The sequence below is a fragment of the Equus quagga genome, chromosome 15 (genome assembly GCF_021613505.1).
Source record: "Equus quagga isolate Etosha38 chromosome 15, UCLA_HA_Equagga_1.0, whole genome shotgun sequence".
NCBI classification, from domain to species: domain Eukaryota; kingdom Metazoa; phylum Chordata; class Mammalia; order Perissodactyla; family Equidae; genus Equus; species Equus quagga.
The window spans coordinates 36,681,127-36,705,236 of record NC_060281.1 but is presented as its reverse complement, the minus strand read 5'-3'; the positions used below and the strand labels follow the sequence as shown (position 1 = coordinate 36,705,236).

The window sequence follows — 24,110 nt, the reverse complement described above, 5'->3', positions numbered from 1 at the left end:
ATGTGAAACGTGATTGAGGTAAGGTCACATGCACTATTCTCTGGTGGTGGTTTGCATTTGAATCGCCGTTTCCTTAAGAATCTACTTCTTTTCAAAAGAATCTGAGCAGGTTGCAATCAAGCAATTTGCAATGTATCCGGTTGGGCTCCACCGCTGTAAGTTTCCTGAGACTTTCCGGGGATCAGTAAGAAGACACGGTTAACTCGCTAACAAAATGGTCTTCAGAAAGGGTGATTTCCTGGGAAAACACAAGGCCCTACTGGGAGTCGAACCCAGGATCTCCTGTTTACGAGACAGGCGCTTTAACCAACTAAGCCATAGAGCCACCTGAAACCACGGGGTTGAACTGAGTCTATCTCATTTTACTTCGACTGGGTGAAAAAATGAGTTTATACTACACAGTGTTATCTGTTATCTTTAGAAAACATGCCGACTCCAGGGAGATGCTTCACTTACTCAGGATGCGCTGGAGACAGAAAAAGACAAAAGAAAAAGTATCAGGCAGGTGCAGCGTTAGGCAAAGAACTTTTCTTTTATCCCAAGGAAAAGCGTTTCAGAAACCTGAGGCAATGCAACATGTGGTGAAGCGTATTCAAAGGAAAAATATATACACCATTTGTTTAAAAAAAAAAACTTTCAAGAATTTGCATAAAATAACTGGCCATATGTAACAAAGCTTGAGATACCTGAAGGTGCCAGACTTGTGAGAGGAGGAGCAAGCATCTCTCGGTGGAGCCGAGGAGTCTGCGCTTTAAGGCAATCTTCCTTCAGCTACAGGTGTCAGCCGGTCTAGTTTCTCTTCAAATCCCAAAATGTCATTTTCAAGAGCACGGTAAAGATCTGTTGTAATAACTTTCCACTGGGAGCATCTCCGGAGCGGTGCGCAGGTGGGTGTGGGGCTGGGAGGCAGGAGCATCCGCAGCTGCGGCCTCCGGAAATTTGGCGAACATTTGAAAAATCCAACCAAGAAAAAGAACCATTTGTTTGCTCTAGTTTCTCCCCACCTTTTGTCCTCTTCTGTTCCCCTAGGGCTAGGTTTTTATACTCAGCCAGTTTAATCAGCTCGCAGAAGAGGTTATGCTTTCTCCCCTCCAAGCCGGTCCGTGCACACCACGGTGACCAGCCCTTTTCTCTCCCAGGTGGTTGCAAACCCCCGGGGACGTGCAGAGAGCCGGGCCCGCGGGCGGTCAACCTGATCGCGGCTGCGCGCCCCCAGAAGGCCCCGCGTAGGGTCTGGGAAGGGCGGTGGGGGTCGGGTGAGTCCGCCGGCCCCAGAGCCCCTAGGACAGGCGGGGACTGAGACGACTGAGGGGATGAGGGGCAGGGAGGCTGGCACAGGGGAGAGGAGACCCGAGGCCCTGCCTAGACCGCGGTGGTGGTGTTGGAGCCGGCGGGACACATCCTTTTAGGGCCCGGGAGGATGCGAAAACTCGCATCAAATGCAAACGGATCCCCGCCCTGGACTTTGGGAATTAAGACCATGAACACATTCAGCAAAAAAGTATGTCTGTCCGCACATACGTTTCTTTCCGTACCTTTCACAACAGGGACCATATTAAAAGCCCGGGCCTCGAATTCCAAGTGGGTAGGGATGGGGAGGCTGGGAATGGGGAGGGGAGCTCGTCTGTCTTCTGGTCGCCGACAGGAAATGAAACTTCCCTCCGCCGAGCCCTAAGCGCCATGGGCCAAACTGAGACTCTTTATCTCGCGTCGTCACAGTTCCAGAGCCAGGTCGGCCATGGTGATTTTCAAGCGTTTATTTCAGTGATTGATTCTTCTAGAATCTAATGGCTTTTATTCTCTGGCCACCTCCTCCTTTACACACGGGTATCATAAGAGACGGCACAGGAGCGAAACTCGGGGCTCTCGGGTCTGTGTTGGATGGACAGAGAGGCAACGACCTGAAACCGAATTCTGATCTTTATCGGTCGCTGGGAGGACTCATTGCAAGGTAGGGAATCAGGGAGGATGCAGAACCTGAAGTTTTGTAGGGAATCGGGCGGACGGTCTAAGCATACGGTTTTAACTATAATTTGGCCTGGTTGAAGGACGTGAAGCTCCAAACGAGTGCGTGTTGAAAGGGAGTAGAGTAGATAGTCCATACTGAATTTAACTTCCTTATGCGCCGTTTGAACCTTAGAAATAGCTCTAAAAGAATTTGGTTTTTTTTGTAGCGGTCATGTGCCTGAGTGGCAAAGTGTTGGATGAGGGCTCTAGTGTCTTGGGGTGCGGAGAGTAGAACCCCACCCCTGCCCATCATTTTTCTTCGGGCTCTTCCGTAAAGGCCCGCCGAGAGGTCCAGGGAGAGAGCCCTTCCAGTCTCCAGCTACAGTACTTTGCCTTCTTGGGAGCTGCTGGTTTGGTAGAGACGCGTATAGGGAAGAACTTTGTCTTTATCATAATAAATTAAGGATAATTAAGATTCAGTTAAAGGAAAAACCAAGCTTTTCCTGTGTTTACCCTTTATTTTTCATATCTTCGGTCAAGATTTGGAATCTAAAAAGAGAGAATATTATTTTTTTAAGAAGATTGTATGTCATTTAGGTAACATTTTGACAGCTACCAAATCTGAAAAAGTGTCAAAGCAGATCCTCCTTACCCCTTTACTTCCTCTCCCCAGCTCTGCGACCCCGTCTCTCCTCCAAGGTTCTGCCTTACAGGCAAACATATTCATTTTTGTGCTTCCTTCCAAGGACACTTTTTGCACATACAAGTGCATGCATATATATCATTAGTCCTACTTTTTACTCTAATGATAGTGTATCAAACACACTCTTACACACCTTAATCACTTCAAATATCCTGGAGTGATTCCCATAGAAAAACATAAAGAGCCACTTTGCTCTGGCAGCTACTATTCCGTTGAATTTGTCCACTCAGTTATTTTTGCCCAACCAATGCTGCTGTGAACAACTTTGTATATTGAACATTGCACATGTTTGTGGAAAGTTTCCAGAAGTGGAATGGATAAGTCCGAGCTAGGTTCTATGGTAATGTTGATGGACCTTCCCTAGAAGGCTTCCCAAGATATTAATGCCAATTTTCACCCCTACTGGGAAAAGTTGGAGCGCTGGTTTCACCGTGCCATGACCAGCATAGTTTATTAAATAGTAACATTAACGTGTATATAGTGCTCACTAGATGCTTAGTATTTCCTATCTTTACATTTATTAAGATGTTTAAGCTTCATAACAATCCTATGAGGCTATTACTGTATTTACCAATACTTAATGGATAAGAAAATAGGCTTTTCAGTTTAAATAGCCTGCCTCAGGAGAACAGAGAGAACAATCACGATTAGAATCTGTGTCTGTAACCAAGGAATTTCTTTTTTTTTTTTTGGCCAATTTGATAGATGAAAAGTAGTATCTCAGTATAGTTTTATATTGTCTCCCCCTCTAATATTGTGAGACTAAAATCTTTTCAAAAATTTTAAAGCCGCTTGCTTTTCCTTTTTATGAAATGGCTATTATAATCCTTGTCCATTTTTCTGGTTGATGATTGGATTTTTCCTTTGATATGTGTTATCTCTATGTCAGAGAAATTTGTGTGTGTGTGTAATGAACTGTGAATATTATTTTTTGGTCACTTACTCATTTGTCTTTTCACTTTACCTGCAAGTGTTTTTTAATCCAAGCAAACTATTATTTTGAAGTTCATAAGCTGAGGAAAAATAGACATTACTCATCCAATAGGGATCTGAAGTGTGTATGATTATGGAGGTGGGAAAGAGGTTCTCCCCTCTCTATTTAGCCACACTAGCCATGAGACTGCTGTCTGGCATTTGTTTAATAATGAGTTTTGCCATTAAAAAAAAAATCCTAGTATTCCTGGAGTGAATTTTCTTTGGTCCTGTTGCATTAATTATTCTTGCTGGATTCTACTTAATATTTTATTTGAGATGTTGATCTTTAGATATTGAATTGAATTGTTCTCATTTGTTTTCTTTGGGGTACTATTTACATCAGGTTTTGGTGGCCTTAATGAATGGATTGGGCAGTTTTCCATTTCTTATGCCCTGGAACTGTTCAACTCACAAGAATTGTCTGATCCTTGGCACTGGGACGGAACTTGCCTAAGGGAATGAGTAATTTTCATGGTGGTTAGAAATGGGAAGACCTCTGACACCCTCTTCATTTACTTCTGTGGTCATTATTCTACAAGAATGTATAACTTGGGCATGTCCTAAAGTGTCTCTGATTCTCTATTTCTTCCCTTGTTGGGAGATAGTGACACCAAAGGATTCAATGATTGACTGCCTCTATTGCCCTAGTACAATGCCTGGCACATGCAAGCCTTCAGTCAATGTTATTCATTATTATTATCACATCAATAGTGGTAATTTATATTGTGCTAAATTCTATGTCATTCATTACAGTTAGATTCTCAGATACAGAGGTATAAAGCTGTAAATAATATTTCATTTTTACTTAACATGTCCCTATTCATAAATCTCCTTTTTTATAACTAATTTTGAATTCTGATTTCATATTTTCCCTTGATTAGTCTTTCCATTGGTTTGTAGTTTGGTTTCATCTATCAAGAATGCTTTCTTAGCTCTCACAGCATGTCAGCAGCTTTTCTCTATTAAAATCCTCTCTTCTACTTTCATTTGGTTGGTTTTATTGGTCTTTTATTTGCTTTGTAAGTGGAATACTCACCAGTAATCAAATTATTTTAATATTTCCTATTTTCTAAAGAAAAAATGCATTTAAAGTTATAAATTTTCCCCTCTGATCTGCTTTTGTTGCATCCTGCTGGTAATGAGGTTTTCTTATTATCATTTTTTCCTACAGAGCCTATAATATCAGTTTTGATTTTCTTTTTCAGCCAAGATATTTCTCAAGAGCATTTCATTTTTTTAAGTATAAAACTTTGTTTTTCTGATTATATTTTGATTATGATTTTGTGCCTTATTTTCTAGTGCATTATTAATCTTCTAAATTAAAAAATATTTTGACATTTTCTTACTGGACAAATATATAGTCAATTCATGAAATCCCATGGACAGTTTAAAAATGGTGTATTTTTCATTTTTAGGAAATAATTTGTAATTATCAGGTAAATTTTGTTGATAATTCTTTAAGTTTCTTATAATGTTACTTATTTCTTGGTCCATTGATATTTCTTAGACTGAGAGAAGAGAATTAAAGCCGATTGCTAAATTGTGTCTGTCTTTCTACTTATGTCTCTGGATGAGTTTCTGCTGAATGAAAGTTGCTGCTTTGGTTTATTGATCATGACCATTAAAAAACAAAAATCCTTATATCTCCACTTAAATTGTAAATTTTAGCATTTGAAGTCCCTTCTTTGTTTCATTTAATAGTTTTGTCCAAAATTCCGTCTCAAATAATATTGTCCATGAGTGCTTTCTTTTTGTATGAGTTTGCCTAATATCCTTGTCTGTCATTGATTTTCAATCTTGCTGATTATTTCTGAGCCCTGTGGGTGAGTGGCAAGCTGGAGGAACCTTATGTGACAAGGGGTATTCAGGAAACAAAGAGCTCAGAAGACACTGGCTGTTGGTGTTCACAACATTTTGAAAGCCAATGACTGTGGTTAAGTGATACCCAATCTTCCACTGGTTAATCTGCCCACAGCAAAAATTGCAATTGAGATATTGAGTAGACCAAATATGTGGCTGTGTAGAGAAATTCTTGGGGGAATGAAATCTCTAATGCTAGCCAAGGACTTCCCAGAGACCTGAATAAAATGTTTCTAACCTGAAAATCTAGGGCAAGTGAGAGAATCACACTTTTAATGGTTTTTTTTTTCCTGCTTTTTCTCCCCAAATCCCTCCAGTACATAGTTGTATATTTTAGTTGTGGATCCTTCTGGTTGTGCTATGTGCGATGCTGCCTCAGCATGGCCTGATGAGTGGTGCCATGTCCACACCCAGGATCCAAACCAACGAAACCCTGGGCCACCGAAGCAGAGCGTGCGAACTTAACATCTTGGTCATGGGCCAGCCCCCACACTTTTAATGTTGATGTTTTCTAGGTTCCATCTTTGGTAGTCCTACTTTTCTCTGAGAATATTCAGAAAAATATTCCATACACTCACATCTTTGAACACCAAAATGGGCTGATGACTTCCAAATACCTTTTACATAGACCTCTTTAGAATTTCATATGATTATAGCCAACTGCCTATCAGACATTTCCACCTTATTGTCTCACAGACACCTGAACTCAAGTCCCTCCTCTTATTACTTTTCTGCCTGTTAGCACCACAATCTATTCTGTTAAGCTAAAAACTGAGTAATTACTCTAGATGACTCTCTTTCATTCATTTCTTCATCAAGTGAATATAGTGTTGCTGCTGTTTAGGCTCAAATAGGGATCCTTCCCCAACTAGTCATGGCAATCAGTGTGACATTCTAAGCTGAACCTACTGTTCTGAAAGCATAATCTGATGGAACTGAGGGCTTTGCTGTTAATCCAGTTAACCCAGTAGTGAGTCAGCTGCTCCAGAGATACAGTTCTAGTTTTAATCTGGTATTTGCCTTGTCTTAGAGAAGGTTTTATTCTAAGTAGATACCAATGTGATTTTTTAACTGGACAAAGACATTCTGGATCAAGTTTGACATAAAGGGATAGTTGAATTTGCCCCAAAACTTATGGAAAACAATCCTAAATATTGGCAAATATTGTCCCAAGTTTGTTCTTTGTTGCATGAAGGGAATTGTGGACATTGGCTGACCTGACTGGCTGGGACTACCGAGGGCAGAGTTGAGCCACAGCCCCCATGACACCCCAAAGTTCTGACAGGTTTTTCATCCTCACAGTAATGCTGTCTAACTGATATTACCTCTTAAAATGTAGGATGGTTTTGAGCTTTGATTCTTGACGAATGATCCAATTATGGAGGATCTGGCAAAGTCCTTTTTTTCCTTGAATTTGTACTCCATGTGTATTATGCCGGGCACACATCAATGACCCATTCTGTCTTAAATTGAGAGAAGCCAAATTGAAATAAAAAGTTTAAAGTTAGTTCACATTTTGGGCTAAGGGTTTTAGATAGGGTCTGTGAAAATGTACTGGCCTAAAGTGGCTGATTTCAGAAGAACTTGATAGCAGATGTAGAAAGTGTGGTTTTCTACATAATTTTGCAAGTTAGGAATATATGTTGAAGCCAGAAAGTACCCTTAGAACCCTGAGAACATGGTGATTGATTGCAATTTGTTTTCTTTAACTTTATTTTGGCTTTTAAAATAGATGATTGAAGACATAAATGATTTTTTTCTCCTTTGGCGGGAAGTCACAGTTTGAGGATTCAGCTTTCCCTAATGAGGGAAGAGAAAAACTGTCCTGGTGAATGCCATTTTGTTTTGATGACCAGCATCTTTCCACTGCTTTGTAAGTAACACACCTGTTTGTTGCATCGTATGATCCTTTAATTCTATCTTTAATGTATCTTCCAAGTTACTAATGTACTTAGTGTCTATTTTTAACACAAATTATTAATTCTGCCTCTGTCTCATGAGCTACTTGCTTATTATCTATACCTTACACAGCCTGTGAATTTTGCCTTTATCTGATAAGCTACCAGCTTACTTGCTATCTCTATGGGCTTTATTCAATCAATTTGCTTTCCTATTTTCTATCACAGAATATTGTCAAATAATACAGCAAACTCGTATTTTATGAAGCCATCAAACTCATAGTTTGTATTTTTGGAACAGGAGCCCCAGGCTGTCAGTGTTCTGTATAGGAAGGACTCTGAGGCCCTATAGATGAAAATGGAGCTCCCTTTGCCAGGCTCAGGGCCTCTTCAAAAGGAATTTAATCAGATAATAATTTCATTTCCTACCTATTTGTCTTCTGGAGGCAAACAATATAAACAAAGGAAATTGGAAAGAGACAGAAAAAAGGGGAAGTTCCTGCAGTTATCTTTTCTTTAGTTCCACTGAAGTTATGATCAGAAAATGGGGGAGTGCTACATATGCTCTAGGTGGCGCTCTGAGGTTATCAAATGGTTCCTATAGTGATGAGCCTGCTGTATTTTAGGGGCCAAAGGAAGTCTGAAAGAGTTAAAACTATTTTGCTCTTCTTTTTAATAATGAAGCAAGAAAGGGTAGATAGTCTGGATGATTTCATAAGGGAAATTTGGCAGGTGGGGGATGGAGCAGAATCTCTACCCAGGAACTTCCCAGTGATTCAGAGAAAATAATATTTCTGACCTGAAACTTGAAAGAGCAAGAGAAAACTTTGTAGTCAGAGCAGTGGATGGTGGTGGGCAGGAGCGGGTGGTGAAAGGACAAGAGAAAGTGAGAGCTTTTTTGACTCCAAATCACAATGTACAGCTAAGTATTTTGGAAGATAGGTTAAAGAAAAATTGTTTTGACACTTGTTACAACAGTAGAGAAGCCTTTATTTAAGACTGTTGCAATAGTGATCAAGCTATTGCAATAGGGGAGTGAAACTGAATTCAACTCCAAGTACAACAGGGACGAGCGGGGATTTATAGCTAATGGGCAAAATGAAGGAGTAAATGGTTAAAAGATGACTAAGAGGACATATCAAGGATAGGCGGACTCTTGCTAAACTAATTTAGCAGGATTTTTGCTAAAGACAGGTCAAGGTTGAGGCCTGGTAGAGAAGAGGGTTCAGTGGAGCCTGGCCAAAGTTTGGCCGAAGAGGAAGACTGTCAGATAATATACCTTGAATTTGGACCTAGACGGAAGCCACAAGGGTCAGACACTGAGGGAACTGAAAACCAGGGGAATGGCTGAATTGTCCATGTCAATCTTGAGGTCTTAGGAAGACCTAATGGCTGAGTTGGGGAGGCATTGTGGCTATGGCTGTGCAGAGAATTTGGTAGCCACGTGAAGTACTGGAGAAAGTCTCCTCACTGAGCCTGCGTCAAAATGATGATATTTTCTGCAGATCCTCCATTCCCTAGAGCAGTGGTCTTCCAACTTTAGCAAGTACTAGGATCACCTGGAAGTCTTTTTAAACCACAGATTGCTGGACCCACCCCCTAGAGTTTCTGATTCAGTAAGTCTGGGAAAGATATAAAAAGTACATTTCTAACAAGTTCTGAAGTGATGCTGTTGCTGCTGATCAGGAGACCACACTTTGGGAATCAACTCCCTAGAGACAGAAGGTGGGAAAGGGAAAATGATGACTTCTACAGGGGATTCCTCTGAATAACGAGATGTTTATGGAGGGTAATAGATGATCTCCATGGCCTTCCCCAAATTTGCTTTACTAGAATGGGACACCCACTGCCACCTGCTCTGAATGTTGGCTGCCAATCGCTCACAGCTGCCCATTCTTCAGAGCATTACCCTCAGCTGCCATCTTCTCCCGAGAATTTCTTCAGCCAAAAGGAACCATCTCACATGAGAGGTTATGCCTCCGAGGCTGGGAGGTAAGCCCACAGCCAATGATTGACTGACCTGAGTTATCAAAGACCATCCTTGCTTCAAGATGGAAACAGTTAGAGTGTGATTTATTCTGAAGCTAAACTCCAGCAGAAATCACATCCTTACTTCTCTCTTTCCCCTGCCCTATCTTGCTTTACTGATTCCCTTTCTTCTGAGATGACTCTCTCAGTAAATTACGTGTACCTGAATCCTAGTCTCAGCTTCTATTTATAGGAAACAGAAGCCAAGTCAAGGAGTGTTCATGAGACCACAGGAGCAAGATTTGACGTGCTCTGGGATGAACTTTGTTTACTCTTTTTCAGATTTTGGGGAATCTAGCTTCCAGAACTAACATGGGCGCTCTCAAAGTCCAAGAACCACCAATGTCCACACAGTCCACAGGGAAGATATTGTATCTATGCTGTAACTGCGATGGGGGAGACTATGTTGGGGTCTTACTTCCAGGAATGGGCTGCTTAGCAAATCTGGAAATAGGATGATTAGAGAGGGTCTGTGTCCCGGTTCTTTGGGACTCAGAGAACCTCCTTGTTTTGCCCAAGGACTCTCCCCAAAGGTTTTGTGATCAGTGGAGGCTTCGTGATTTTAGACACCTGTTAGGTGGTTTGTGCGGTAGTAGATTTATGTGAAAACATATGTCTTGGAATCGATTAGCTCAAGTTTATCTAATTTACATGATAGTTTGTGAGAACCTGTGGTTTGAAAAAAATTCCACAGCAATAATAGGGCCAGTGATGATAATGATGATGATCACCATGATAGTAAAGTCTGCCCCCTCACCTACACTCACCTCCAAGTGCAAGGAAATTTGTTTCTCAATTCCCTGGTCTTGGGCCTCTCCCCAGAACCACCTTTGTTTTCTCTTCGGGATTAGCCACTGGAGGGCATGGGAGTATGGAACGTGGATTTATCAGAACAGCAGCAGGATTGAGACCTCTCCTAGATACTCAGGCATAACGCACTCAGATTGAAGCTGCAGCTCTCCACCTTCCTTACTGGACTGTACCATGGGTAGGGGACATTCCTCCCCTGGAGCATTCACTTTTGTACAGCACTGCAGTTTCCCGGTGTAGGCTGAATTGGTATCTTGGAGAATTTTATACATTGTGTCATCCCATCCTCCTCCACCCACTTCCTGGACCTTGATTATTCTGATCTGAAAATAGCAACAGATTTGGAACCCTCCTGAGGACTGTTAAGGTTCCTGGAGGTTCTTAAGAACTTCAGAGATACGGAAGAAACTCAAAAATGAAACATTTCTCACCCCCACTGGTAGCTGGTTCTGTAATCCCCTCACTGCCCTCACAACTGCCACGGTGCCTGGTAAGAGACTAAGGAAGTCTCAGATCCTGTGGGTTACAGCCAAGGACAGCCAGATTTTTTTAAAAATCAGTTTTTTCTTGCTGGATTGAGTTCAAGACAAAACATCAAAATATTTTGAAAGTATTTTCTATTTCTCATGTGCGTCTACCACCTATGAATTTTAAAGTCTTCAGAATCACTGTCCTGGTGATTTCTGGCTTAGTTTGTCAATTTTCATGTCGGTATGTGTAGATTAAGTCGGGGATCACATTTTTATTTAGGTACACAGCAGTATTATAATGTTTGAAATTAATCACTGATATTTAAATATCCTGTACTTTTTAAGTGCAAAAAATATTTTAAAGTGCAAGTACCTATGTTCACAATAATTTGTGAAAAGGAAAAGAAAATGTTTTATTTCACTTCCTCGTACAACCTTCTCTTTCCTTAGTTTCTGATTTTCTGAAATCTGTCTTCACATAAAAGATTGAACTTTAATTACAAAACAGCATGGGCCAGGTAGAGCTTCTCAGCGTGCTCTTTATTTCTCTGATGAGGAGTAGGTTTTGCTATGCTTTTCTTCTATTTACATGTGATTTTAAATTTTTACAGCGAGCATGAATTTTATAAACAGGAACGTATGTGTATTTCTTGTTGAGAAAGAGAAGATTCTTTAAGAAGCAAGGATTCTCTCCTGGAGGAAGACCTGAATAGGAGGGGGCTGACTTCAAGAGATCTGTGTTCACGTCATATCTTTATAAGCAGCCAGTCCCACCTCGTGTTTTTGGATGGGTCAAGGAAAGGTCTAGAGTGCTTCTGAGAAAAGCAAAATACTAAAGAGCTAGGTGAGATAGTCAAGGAACCAGGGACACAGTGAGAGAGGAAGAAGTGGTATGACTCCAGACATAATATGGGACGCGGAAAACACCACAGGAAGCAGAGCTGCTGCAGAATGTTTTTATTTGAGACAGTGATAAGAATGAGTTTAAAGTTGGGGAGACTTGGGGTGAGAAGAAAGCTCATCATTCAGAATGACGGGACATCCCTGCCCAGGTGCCATGACCTGAATGCACTAAGGGACAGGCACCAAGGAAGGCTCTGGTCAGGTCCGACCTACAGGGGCTTTGGGACCTACCATCATGGAGATGCCCCTCCTTTCACTTGAGATGAGTTTTCAGCTCTCACTCTGCCTTCAGAGATCCTATAATTGAACTACAGGGTGTCAGGGGAATTAAGGAACACTAACGGGGGAGAGGAAGAGTTTAACAATGCATGCCTATCTTGGAGGAGAGAAGAGGCTATTGAGGGGATCTTGAGAGTCTTGTTGCCAGTTCCTGCTTTCTTTAAACCTTCAGGATGGGAAAGGATAGATGTTAGGACTTCTGGGGTCTGCCTTTTTAGGGCCATGGGTAGTCTGAACCATTTGCCCTGAAATATGATTTTCCTTTGGAATAGAGTGAAAAAACTTGATACTTTGGGATCAGAGAGTTGGGAAGATAGATTTTCTTTCCTTTAATCTTCAAACACATGCACGCACGCACACACATACACATACACTACATATGTGTGTGAGTGCATGCGTGTGCATGTTTTTGTACAGGATAGTTTGGTCATATGGAGGCTGGATAGAAAGGAATGTGGAGCAAAGAAGGATCTTTTGTTAAATGTATTCTTCAAGCGGGAGGTCGGGTGGCTACTTCTGACAAATCCCTTCCTACTCAGGTGTGAACTGCTTCAGGTACTCCAGGATGTCTGACTTGACTGTGCTGACTGAGGCCCGATGGAACCAGCGCATGACAGGGACTCCATCAGGTCCCACCAGGAATTTCTCAAAGTTCCATTGGATGTCGTGGACCTTCATGGGCTCCCAGAAGAGTTGTTTTGGTGAGCCCAAAAGATCAGAGGTTGGAGGGCAGGAGTTCTGGAGCAGAGATATGAAACATAGAAAGGTAAATTTTTTTTCTGCCTCTGTGTAGTCCAGTCTTATCCCCACCCCTAGATAGCCTGCCCACTATTGTATATCTCAATACATAAACTACTTAACCTACTGCTAATGAACCACAGACATTTCAACATATCACCACTACAACAACTACCAATCAAACCACCAAGAGTTAGAGGGTATGATAGTAAACAGAAAACATTCCTCCTTTGCTTGTCTCTCCCCAACTCCCAGGATTATATCACGGTGCTTCAATGAAAGAATATCTCTTGTTTTCTTTGGTAAATCATATCATTTCTATGGCTTCAATTTCTCTAACTGAAAAAAAAAATCGTGGTTTGGTTTAGAGTAGTGGTTCCCAGAGTTTGGGGCTTCAAAAGCCAGTAAGAGTTCAATGACTATTTTTTGGAGATTAATGTAGAATAACCAACATTCAACTTAACAATGAGAAAAAAATTTAAAGTCTACTGTAACTATGAATTCAAAAATTATCAGATTTTTAAGTATTAGGTTGAGGAATGTAAAATTGATGAATCACCATTTTTGAGCAACAAAAATGGCAATTTATATGGTTTAACCTAATATTAATTTAAGATCAGAATGAAGGTGTTTTATATTCAATAAATTGAGCTTCATGAAAAATTCCCCACAGTGTCTTCTTTTTCAGTTTGCTATGGATGGGTAAGCATTTCAACAAGGACTAGACTTTCTCTGTAGATCAGCATTTGGGAACCAGTGTACTAAGAGATCTCAGGGGTCCTTCCGTCTTCGGCTTTTCTTGTTCTAACACTCTGTATTACCACTAAAGTCAGTTACCACATGATACTCTACATTATTTATTTCTGTGTTTGTCTCCCTGGTTTGATATGAATTCCTTCAGGGAAGAGACCATGCCCTGTTAATATGTATTAACTCATTGTGTACCACAGTTCTTGCACATAACTAAGAACTTGATAAATGGTTGCTGAGTGAATTAATCATTACCATTCAGCAGGGGAGGTTAGTCCAAGTCAGACCTATCATAAGTTATTTGTTATCTTTACTTGAAGCTAAAGCCTCACAACAGATATTGCCATGATCCTTGAACTTCCCTCAGCATTTCTTTCCAAGGAATTCAACCCCAGTCCCAGGCTTCAGCCCCATGCTTTCAGGGCATCTCTACAAACCTGACCAATCCATGCCAGGTTTATGTTCACTCACCTTCAGGAAGGTAAAGACTTTCTGTTCTTTTTCTCCATTCACATCCCCTTTCTCAAAGAGCTGAAAATTGGGGACAAAGCCACCACCTGGACGCACATACCTGCAATGAACCAGAGTATTCCTGAGAGGATCTAAATTAAGACAAGGATGGATAGTAATGGCCACAAGCTCACCGCAAAAGGAAGTTAGAGATAAAGAGGGAGAGGGTGTAGACATGGAAGGCGTGGAAAGAGAGGTCTCTGGAATCAAGTCTTCATGCATAGGCTTCACGGAGCCAAGAGAGAATCCAAGAAAATTGGAAAGCGATATTTCAAGGTTAGGATTCCTGATTCATTTCTGTTTCCTCTATTCCTTCCTTTGCCTCTGCTTCTTTTCCATTAGATTTTCCTCTAGTCTCATCATCAAAGAACTCAAAGGTAGAGAGAATACTTGAGCACTGCCAGAAGGGCAAGATTGAATTCAAAGCATCATGATGATATTCTTGAATGTATTGATCTACCACCCACTCCAGAAGTTTCCAGAATGAGGCCTCTAGGCAGAATGTGGAAGAGAAGTCCTGACAGGGTCTCTGCAGGCACTTACTTGAGCCCAGAAAGGATCTCTGAGTTTTTTCCTGGTTCTTGTTTGCCAAACTGGTTGCAGGGAAAGCCCAACAAAACTACACCAAAAGGCTTCAGCTCCTCCTGTAGTGCATTCAGTTCTGTAGGTAGAGAATGAGCGGCATGGGTAGCCTGGCCAGCAGCCCTACCCTGAGCAGTGAAAGACCACTGAATTTATCCATTTGTCACATGAATAAACTGAGGACTATGAAGAGAAAGTTTAAGATTTACAGAGGTTGAGGAGGCAGAACCAAAAGCTAGAACACAGGTTTCCAGAAACACATCCAAATAGCTGTTATTCTTGTACAGTAGTTCCCATAAATGGCTCCACTTCACCACCCAGTAGGAGCCTTCTTAAAAAGCACAGATTGATTAGTCCTCTGGGGGGGGGGGGGGGGTTCCTGGTTGATTCTGAAGAGAACTCAGATGTAAATGCCACTGCCTTCCTTAGTTGGTGGATTGATTGATCAAAAAATAATTTTAAGCATTATTTATTTAAATAAAAATATTTTAAATATTAAAAATATTTAAGCAAAATATTGATCCAAAAAATATTTAAGCAAATATTACTAAAAATATTTGTAAGCAAAAGGCAAACAAAATGGACATAACATGCCAACCCCTCCGACTATGCCCCATGACGACACAACCTGACACTCCAATCCCCTTCCCAGGAGCACTCTTTGGTGCTCTAACCTGGGAGTTGGAGAGGGAATCAGAAATTCCAAGCTTAGCTCCAGAGCATTCTCTACCCTCTTGTCAATTCCAGTGACCTAACTGATGCCATTTCCCTGGAAGACTCACTGAGATTCCAGGACTCAAACTCCAAGCTGCTCTTTGCCACCACCAGGAAGCCTTCCAACTTGTGTGTCTAGACTTCTACCATTATTTCCATCTTCAGCCATTTTCGGTTCAGATTTATTCAGTCCCCAAGACAGCATCAGCTATTCCCATTCAGACTCAGCTCTGCCTGCTGGCCTCTCCCCTAAGGACCTCTTCCTAAGTGACAGTGCCTACCTGTTTTTATATATTTCTTCAGTTACTATCCACACGAACCTCCCTCTTATCTTTAGCTATCAAGAATATTTCCTTCCTATCACAGAAACACTTAGAAGACCCTGATTCTAGTCCTTTGGAAAGTTCCTTTAACTCTCTCAATTTCCTCATCTGGAGTAAAATTTGAATGAGATACTCTTTAAAATTCTCATGAACTAGTTTAATAAGCTATATCGCAGCAACAGAATGAAAACTATGCCTTAAAATGAACGAGGAAACTCATCGTGTAGTGATACAGAGTAATATCCAAGATATTTTATTTTGTGAAAAAGCAAGGAACAGAATCATTTGTGTGTGGATATTTGTGTATGTGTCTGTGTGAGATAGAGGCAGAGGGGAGAAGGGGAGAGGGAGAAAGGGAGGGGGAGAAGAAGAGAGAAAGGAGGAGGGGGAGAGGGGGATTGACTGATTTGCTTGTATATGCAGTAAAGATTTATGGAAATAAACCGTAAACTGATGACAGTGGTTGCCCAAAGGGAAGGGAATGTGGAAAGGTTTACCGTTACTCTTTTGTGTCTTTTAAATTTTGAATGTTGCGAATGTCTTACCTATTTGACACATAACCAATTTAAGTTAAAACTAAATTAAATTACAACAGTTTTAAAAGCAGATTTACATTCCATGGAACTGCTTTTAACGCATCACAACTTTTTAAACTTATCATATTTTTCAAATTTAACTTTTGAAGGGAGGAAAATCTCAACTTGCAAAATAATGCTAAACTAAAAACTAAACTGTTGTTTAGGCTCTTATAATTAGATTTTGAGATTTTATAAAAATTAAATAAAAATTTAATCTGTAGCTGGGGCTGGCCCGTGCAGTAGTTAAGTTCGCACGTTCCACTTCAGTGGGCTGGGGTTCGCTGGTTCGGATCCTGGGTGTGGACCTATGAACCGCTTGTCAAGCCATGCTGTGGCAGGGGTCCCACATACAAAACAGAGGAAGATGGGCACAGATGTTAGCTCAGGGCCAGTCTTCCTCAGCAAAAAGAGGAGGATTGGCAGCAGATGTTGGCTCAGGGCTAATCTTCCTCCAAAAAAAAAAAATCAATCTGTAGCTTTTCAGGTTTTGCCTCGAGTTGATTGTACATAAAAGTAATAAACATAAAGTGACTCCAGAATTCTTTTAAATGTCTAGATCTTTTCATAATCTGTATTTTGAGAGTATCTTTTGATGCACAATTTCACCATTAAATTAAAGTCTTTAGCTGCTCTTGGTAAATGTGAACCATTTGGGTTTTGTTGTGCTTTGGAGAAGGGGGTCTTTTAATACCATTTTTGCATAAATTAAGCTGCATCCTGTCTTAGCCCATTCAGGCTGCTATAACAAAATACGAAAGACCAGGTGACTTCTAAAACAACAGAAATTTACTTCTCACAGTTCTGGACACTGGAAGTCCAAGATCATAGTCCCGGTATGGTAGGATTCTGGTGAAGGGCCCCCTCCAGGTTGCAGACTTCCAACTTCTTTTGTGTCCTCACCTGGTGGAAGGGGCTAGCGAGCTCTGTGGTGTCTCTTCTATGAGAGCATTAACCTTATTCATGAGGGCTCTACCCTCTTGACCAAGCACTTTCTAAAGGCCCTATATCCTCTTACCTTCATATTGGGCTTAGGATTTCAACATATGAATTTGGGGAGGACACAAACATTCAGACCATAATACCCATTGAATGTTTAATTTTAAAATATGAAAATTGGTGAACCATATATCTTAGAAGTGAGATTGCAATATGCTTAAATTTAAGTAGTGTTTAAGAAGGAGAAAATTCTCAGATTTCTTATTATTGAAGCTCCATTAAGACAAACTGATAGGACTTTGTATTTTTGATGGGTTAAATAGATATCAGTGTTAATGTATGGACAATTTTTCTTGAAACTTGTTCATGTGTTGTCTTGATCCATTTCTTTGTGGCATTTGATGCAATTAACCTTTTAAATTTATCTTGAGCTTTTTTTTAAAAAAAAGCAGAAAATAAAGTTCTTGGCATGTCAAAAATTGCCTCTATCTCTAGTATAATCCATCAATAGGAATGCCAAACTCTTCCCCATGAGTGCACAAAGAAAATGGAAAACTCCTCTCAGTCACCATAGAAGAATTGGCCAAGTTTAGAGAGATGGAGCATTTTCCCAAACAGCCCTCATTCCAAAGATTGCTCAGCTAGAAAACTACATTTCCCTCTTCTCTGTCATTCAGGAGTGCCTACAGAATCCAAGGGCATTTTCCAAAAGATCGAAGATCAATCCTCTCTCCTGTTGTTACAGAAAGAAAGATAAAAGCAGCCTCTGAAAGCTAGGTTCTGGCCTGGGAGTCTCAGCCAGGGCTTGGTGTTCTGTTGAACATAAACAATATGTTTCACAGAACATCAATATACAATATGTGACCATAATGATTCAAGACAAAAACAAGGACCACTCCATAATCTTATTTTAACACAGACAAAACATCAGCACTGTCCAAATCACGAAAATGACCAAGCATCACCTTATTCTTGACAATATCAGTGATGGCTGCTTCTTTACCAGTTTCACTTTAATACTTTTAGCCTTGGTTTATTCATTTTACCTTGTACATTTGATTTATCAAGATACTCAGTCACATAACTGTCCTCATTTGCTGACAGCATCCAATCCAGCTTCAATTCCTTGAATCCTTCCCCAAATCACCCAACACAAGCCCAGATCCTCAAATAAGTCCCTTCTAACACCTTCTTATGGAGAAGCTCCCTGGTTCCCTGCAGCATAGGTTTTTCTTCAAGGCATCGAGGAACCAACTCAGCTTGTTCAACTACAGATATGTTCCTGGTGGGCCTTGACTAAATCTTTGGGAGCATCTTAGCTCTCAAATCTGGGGATAATTTTCCTGGCATTCTTAAGGCTAAAGGAGGAGAGCAGTGGCAGGATTTAGAGGAACAGAGTCACGTGATCACCTATCCAACCCACTCCCCTTCCTCCCAATAACAAATTAGTAAAACCATCTGGAACTACAATATGGTCATCAGAAAAAGCTTTTTCCAAGAGTTGCAACATGAGTTCTTACCAGGATACTGAGCTGTCAAGCCTCAATAGGTGGCCACATTGATAAAGAGGACGTGCTTGCCCGCATACTGCTTGAACTGGATATACTCCTCGCCATTGAGAGTGAGGGCTCCATACTCATAGATGGTGCCTGTCACCCCCTTATAACAATCCATCTGGAATGTAACAAAAACAACCACAATGATGTGATGATAAGATAAATAATAATCCCCAACATCTGTGGGCTTTTTCAAAGCACTCTTTCACATAATACCTTGAAACTCTAAGAACTGAAGAGACCTTCTTAGGTAATGTTTTTAATTATGAGCGATGCGTGTCTTCTAACTTAAAACCCAATTTTGTTTGTTTAGTCATTTATTTAGTGACAGGACAAGCACTTCATAATGTTTTTCCGATTCCTGGAAGATTAATACAATTTACCTCCATTCTCTGACATGGCACTCTCCTCCACATCCTCGCACCCTGTTCCAGTCATCCCCTCCCTTCTCAAACATTTTTAACAGATGTTTGCAGGGTTTCCCATAAAAGAAGTAAGTTTTACATAAATTTCTCATCTATATATTCCTACATTGTAATTTCCTCACCCCAGAGCTGGGCCAATAACTTGCTCTCCCTCGGGTTCCCATTTTGAAGGCCCTTTCTAGAGATTTGCCATTGGGGTGCTCATTTGTACCTACAAAACTCATCCTCAATACCCTCTTCTTATTCCTATATTGTGGAGAAACAGCCTTGAGTGCTCATGAATTTGGGATTATAAAATAGAAAGCAAAGGGAAAAAACTTCCTACCCACAAGCATGCCAAGGGAAAAAAGCAGACAGGACTTGGAACAAAAAGCTAAGATGTTGTTATCTGAGGAGAGGTCAGATTCCTGGAGATGTAGAGAAAAGTCATAGAATTTTAGAATAACTTAAGTAAGCTGCAAGGGATCTCAGTCCATAAAATTCTGCCCAACGCAGTGAAGGAATTGCCTGTGGGTGAGCTCCTGTGAGGCGAGTGGGGCAAAAACTCTCTTGTCATTTTCGAAGTCCATAAGTTCTGTCACCAGGATACCAGGCACTAACTTCTCCTTCACTATCCTTGGAGAGAACAAGGCTGACCCTAGGGCAGGTGCCTTCCCTATGTGTCCATACATCCATACATATCTGTGCGCACATTAACCCCCATATTTGGGAGCATTAGCCTAAGAAGGCCACCACAAAGGGGTTGTCATCTATGTGCCTGCATTCTCTTTGCCTTCATGCCATCTCAGCTGTGTGCTTAATAACTTCTAGCATTTGCCTTTCTTGCTACTGTAATGAAGAAGTCACATGGAGATCATCCTGTGAGCAGTCATTTGTGCACCTCCTTTTTCCTTGTCTTCATGCTGCCTTAGCTCTGAGCTCAACAACTGCCAGCTGTTCGTCTCTCACAGCTATCACCCTCTGAATCAGGATATAGAATCCAAGAAAATTGCACATTTGAAGAACTCGATCTTTCCTACTCAGCTTCCCGGTCTGCTCCAGTTTGCTGAGGTCTGCTTGAAGAGGTCAAGATACCCTAAAACACAGCGTTTTATTCACAACAGAAACTCCACCCCCAATTTGGCAGCAGTGGCTGACACAGCCCTCAGAGGCTGCCTTCTTCTTTTTTTTTTTTGGTGAGAGAGATCGGCCCTGAGCTAACATCTGTTGCAAATCTTCCTCTTTTTTTTTTTTTTTTTTTTGCTTGAGGAAGATTGGCCCTGAGCTAACATCTGTGCTAATCTTCCTCTATTTTGTATGTGGGTCACCGCCACAGCACAGCTTGACAAGTGGCATAGGTCTGTGCCCAGGATCCAAACCCACAATCCCTGGGCCACTGAAGTGGAGCATGTGAACTTAACCACTAAGCCACTAGGCTGGCCCCAGAGGTTACCATTTTTAATTTCAGAGAGGGAAAATGATCTTACTACAGATGCCAGTATTTGAGCATTTTACATGCATCATCTTATACTTCACATGGACTGAATGACAGTGCACTCAAAGTGTGGTTTGAGGACCTGGACAAGTATCATCTGAGGACATTAGAAATGCAAATTCCTAGGCTCCTCTAAGACCTACTGAATCAGAAACTTTGGGGTGGGACCCAGCAATCTGTGTTTCAACAAGCCCTCCCGCTGGTTCCTATGTGAGTTGAACTCTGGGATTACTGCACTCCACATGGGGTATTCTCCAGCTTTTATAGAGGAGGGCAAGGTGCCAATAAAAGATATGTAACTGGTCTAAGGCCACAGGCAAGGCTGAGTTTTTGAATGAGTTTATCTGATTTTAAAATTAAAACTTGGTGCCTCAAGTCATCTACTTCAGTCCCCACCCTGCCTCCTAAGACATACACATCTTTTACAGGGTGGCTGCTGACATCCTGTGGGGGACTTTTCTGAAGGGCATTGGGCCATTCGGAGCAGCCCCAAGACCTAACAGCAAATCCTCTTCGTCTGATCTGAGCTTTGTCTCAACCTCACACCATATCCCATAAAATGAAAATTGGCCGACAACCATCCTGGCCTTAAATGTTTCACTATTCCCTGAAAAAAAGCTTCCGTGTCCCTGACCCTGAAACTCCTCAGCACGTTCCAGCACCAGCTCCTCTTCCCCTGCCCCCACGTCTCAGCCTCTCCAAGACCCATCAGGTCAGCCTCCCTCCTAGTCCATTTGCTGCGACTTGTCCCGTTTCTGAAAACTTGCAAGGCGGCCCCAAGGTCCAGACCAGGGTGGAGGGGACAGGCTGTGGGTTATCAGGCAGCCGGTATGGGAAGTGGCAAAGTGGAAGGCACGGAGAGCCGCCTTAGTCCTCTGCCCACATTAGGCTCAACGCCCTCCAGGTGCTGGGGAGAAGATCCGCGTAAGAGACGCGGTTTAGGAGGGCCTCTGCCTCAGAGGAAAGCGAGGGTGGGGGTGGAATTTGCTAAGAAGGGCTGGGGAGACGGATTTTGTCCTTCGAGAAGAGACGGGAGGACTCCTCGAATCCCTGGAGGCCAAGTTAGTCGTCACGTACTAACATCCTCCTGGATACCTTGCGGGACACTCACCTTCATCTTCTGTGACTCCGGGGTTAGCTGAGCGAAGCCCACCAGGAACAGCGGGAAAAGAGAGGAGGCCCAGAGCTGCCGGATCATGGCTCCAGTACCGGGTCTAGGCGACTCTGAGGTTCCCAGGGATCTCGGCCCCTTTTGAGCTCCTGGCAGGGACCAGTTTGAAGATGCGCCCTCCAATCACAGAGCAGCATTCACACGCCGGCTCAGGGCTGCCGGTGCATCCGGTCCTGCGGCCCGCACGTGTTCTGGTAAACGTGTTCTGGCGGGTCAAGGTGCCGGCTTGCCCGTTTGGAACCTGAAGCACTTTTTCTACCCTCTCCCCTCTCCAAGTGTCTGGTGGTTCCTAAGTGCTGGCACCGCATCCAGGAAGGAAAGCCACCAGCACAGAATCAGAATCTGCTTTTTTAAAACAAGATCATCTCGTGATTTACGTGCAAACTAAAATTCGAGAAGCATTGTCCCAGATGCTATTAATCCTTTGTCGTGTCCCCTCAAACTTTCATCACTTAGTCAACAGCACACTATGTTTTCTTAATTATGAAATCCAGCTGTGAGGGCCTGAGTGTCTCAGACACTTTGCTCAGCCATCTGTCCCCTGGAGAAGGGCTGGTTAATGCAGGAGGACAGATCAGAGACACACGTTCACGGCGGGAAGCTATCAGAGACAAGGCTCTAAACTGGGAGTCAGGGAACTGCCTGGGCTTGAGTTTCATTCTCTGTAAATTACTGTAATCCTCTCTGCCCCACTCACTCCATAAACTGATTTATTGTGAGGCTCTAATAATGTAACAACTAGAAATTTGTTGGGAAGTATTTGAATTAGTGAAGAGGCACAGAGTTTTTTCTCCCATCGCACCCCACCCACCCTCTCCTCTCCCATCTGTTCCCATCTGGCTTTTCCCTGCCAGCTCAGCTTTACTAGACTCCCTTGTTAGCTGAAATGATAACTTCTTCCTCTTCAGTTCTAAGCCCCTTTCCACCCAGCTCCCTCCACCTGCCCTGCCTCTTCCAGGTTCACACAAAAGGCTTTCTCTGCTCCTGAAACTGAAGTCTGGATGGGGTTGAATTCTTGTGAACTCACTTGGAAGACAAGCATTTTGTTATCTCAGATTTCTGAGCTCTTCTCAAAGGCCTATAATCCATGGCCTGATCACTAATACCTGATCCAGCCATGCAGGCGCCCAGGCACTTAGAGCAGCCATGCAGAAGCCTTCCCTCTTTTGGCACAGAGGTACAGCATTCCCAAGCTCTTTGGCCACTCCCCATTCTCAGTTCAAAAAATGGCTGAACCTGAGACAATGGGGCCACAGAGACCATTGAGTTTAACACCCATGCGTGCCATTGACTAGCTCCCTCCTCAGAAAAAGTTAATGTCTCTGTACCTTAGTTTTCTCACCTGTAAAACTGGGGTAATAAGCTACCTGTCTACCTCCTAATTTATCTATCTCCTAGGTACTATCCTAGTAGCTACCTATCTACCTGCTAGGGCTGCTGAGAGGATCAAATGTCTTAATAACAATAAAGGACTCAGCCATGGCCTGACACAGGTAAGCAAATAGAAATATATTTATCATTCACACGTTTGGCTTTATGCATGAGAAAACTGAAGCCCAGAGAGAGAAAAAGCATATCAAAGATCACGGGTTAGTTATGGTGAAATGAAAGCAAACTTGTGATTCCTACCTTAGGTCCCCTCCTCTGATTCCATGTGGATCATCCATTGTTGTGACTAAATTTTTATTGTCTGTGACAACTTACTTACATTTGCTAGTTTTGCAATAACTAGTCCTTGAGTGATGAGGAGACATCAGTAGGTCTAATGGCCCAAAATCCCAACTTCCCAGGTTCCTATTCCAATATTCCTAATAAGCTTTCGAGCACCTTGGGTCCTGGGCTCCAGCGGTGAAAAGTGAAGGTACAGAGCTCACACTGAGCAGGAGGGAATGAGGCAGACATCTCACGTCCCTGTTCCACCTGAAGGTATGTCAGGGCTACAATTCCCCTTTACTCCTCCTCAGGGGCCGTAGTTCAAATCTCTGTTCTCTCATTCCAGGCACTTTGCTTCCATCTCTTGGCTCGTCTCCTTACTTCCAAGCGCTTCTCCAGCCCCTCTTCCTCCCCACTCTCCCTCTGTTCTATGACTTTGCTTAAGATCAGTTTTGTTGGCATCACTCTTATGTTAAAAATACTTTGATTCCTTTCTACTTCTGACATTTTTAATTTGAAATTCTCTCATGGAGCGCTCAAAATCCTTCCTGATATGACATTAGCCAGATTTCCAGGTGTACCCTTCCTTCCGTAAATGTTCAGTTTCTGACAGACTGAACTGTCTCCATCACCTAGAATCTACCTATCTAGGTGCTGATCCTTGACATTTTAGGTAAAATCTGGGCCAGTGCTTTGGGATCATTCCTGAAAGATTTTTTGGTATATTAATGACGAGACTTTCACATATTGAGTTATATGGGGTAACTATTTGAGTTCAAAACTGATTTGGCTTGAACTACAAAGCCTGACTTATGGCCTATGAAACA

The 24,110-nt window shown here is 42.1% G+C and overlaps 1 protein-coding gene and 1 non-coding gene across 2 annotated transcripts; both read right to left on the bottom strand.

Moving 5' to 3' along the window:
- Positions 1 to 251: 251 nt before the first annotated feature.
- On the bottom strand, positions 252 to 325 carry TRNAT-CGU (transfer RNA threonine (anticodon CGU)). Its single transcript has one exon. It is a non-coding gene; the product is annotated as a tRNA-Thr (tRNA).
- A 12,079-nt stretch (positions 326 to 12,404) lies between these two features.
- Positions 12,405 to 21,657, bottom strand: GPX6 (glutathione peroxidase 6). The gene is made up of 5 exons (XM_046640438.1): positions 21,571 to 21,657; positions 18,525 to 18,678; positions 14,415 to 14,532; positions 13,833 to 13,932; positions 12,405 to 12,611 (listed from the first exon to the last, which is right to left on the bottom strand). The coding sequence occupies exons 1-5, from the start codon at positions 21,655 to 21,657 to the stop codon at positions 12,405 to 12,407; spliced, it is 666 nt and encodes a 221-aa protein (XP_046496394.1).
- Positions 21,658 to 24,110: the final 2,453 nt, after the last annotated feature.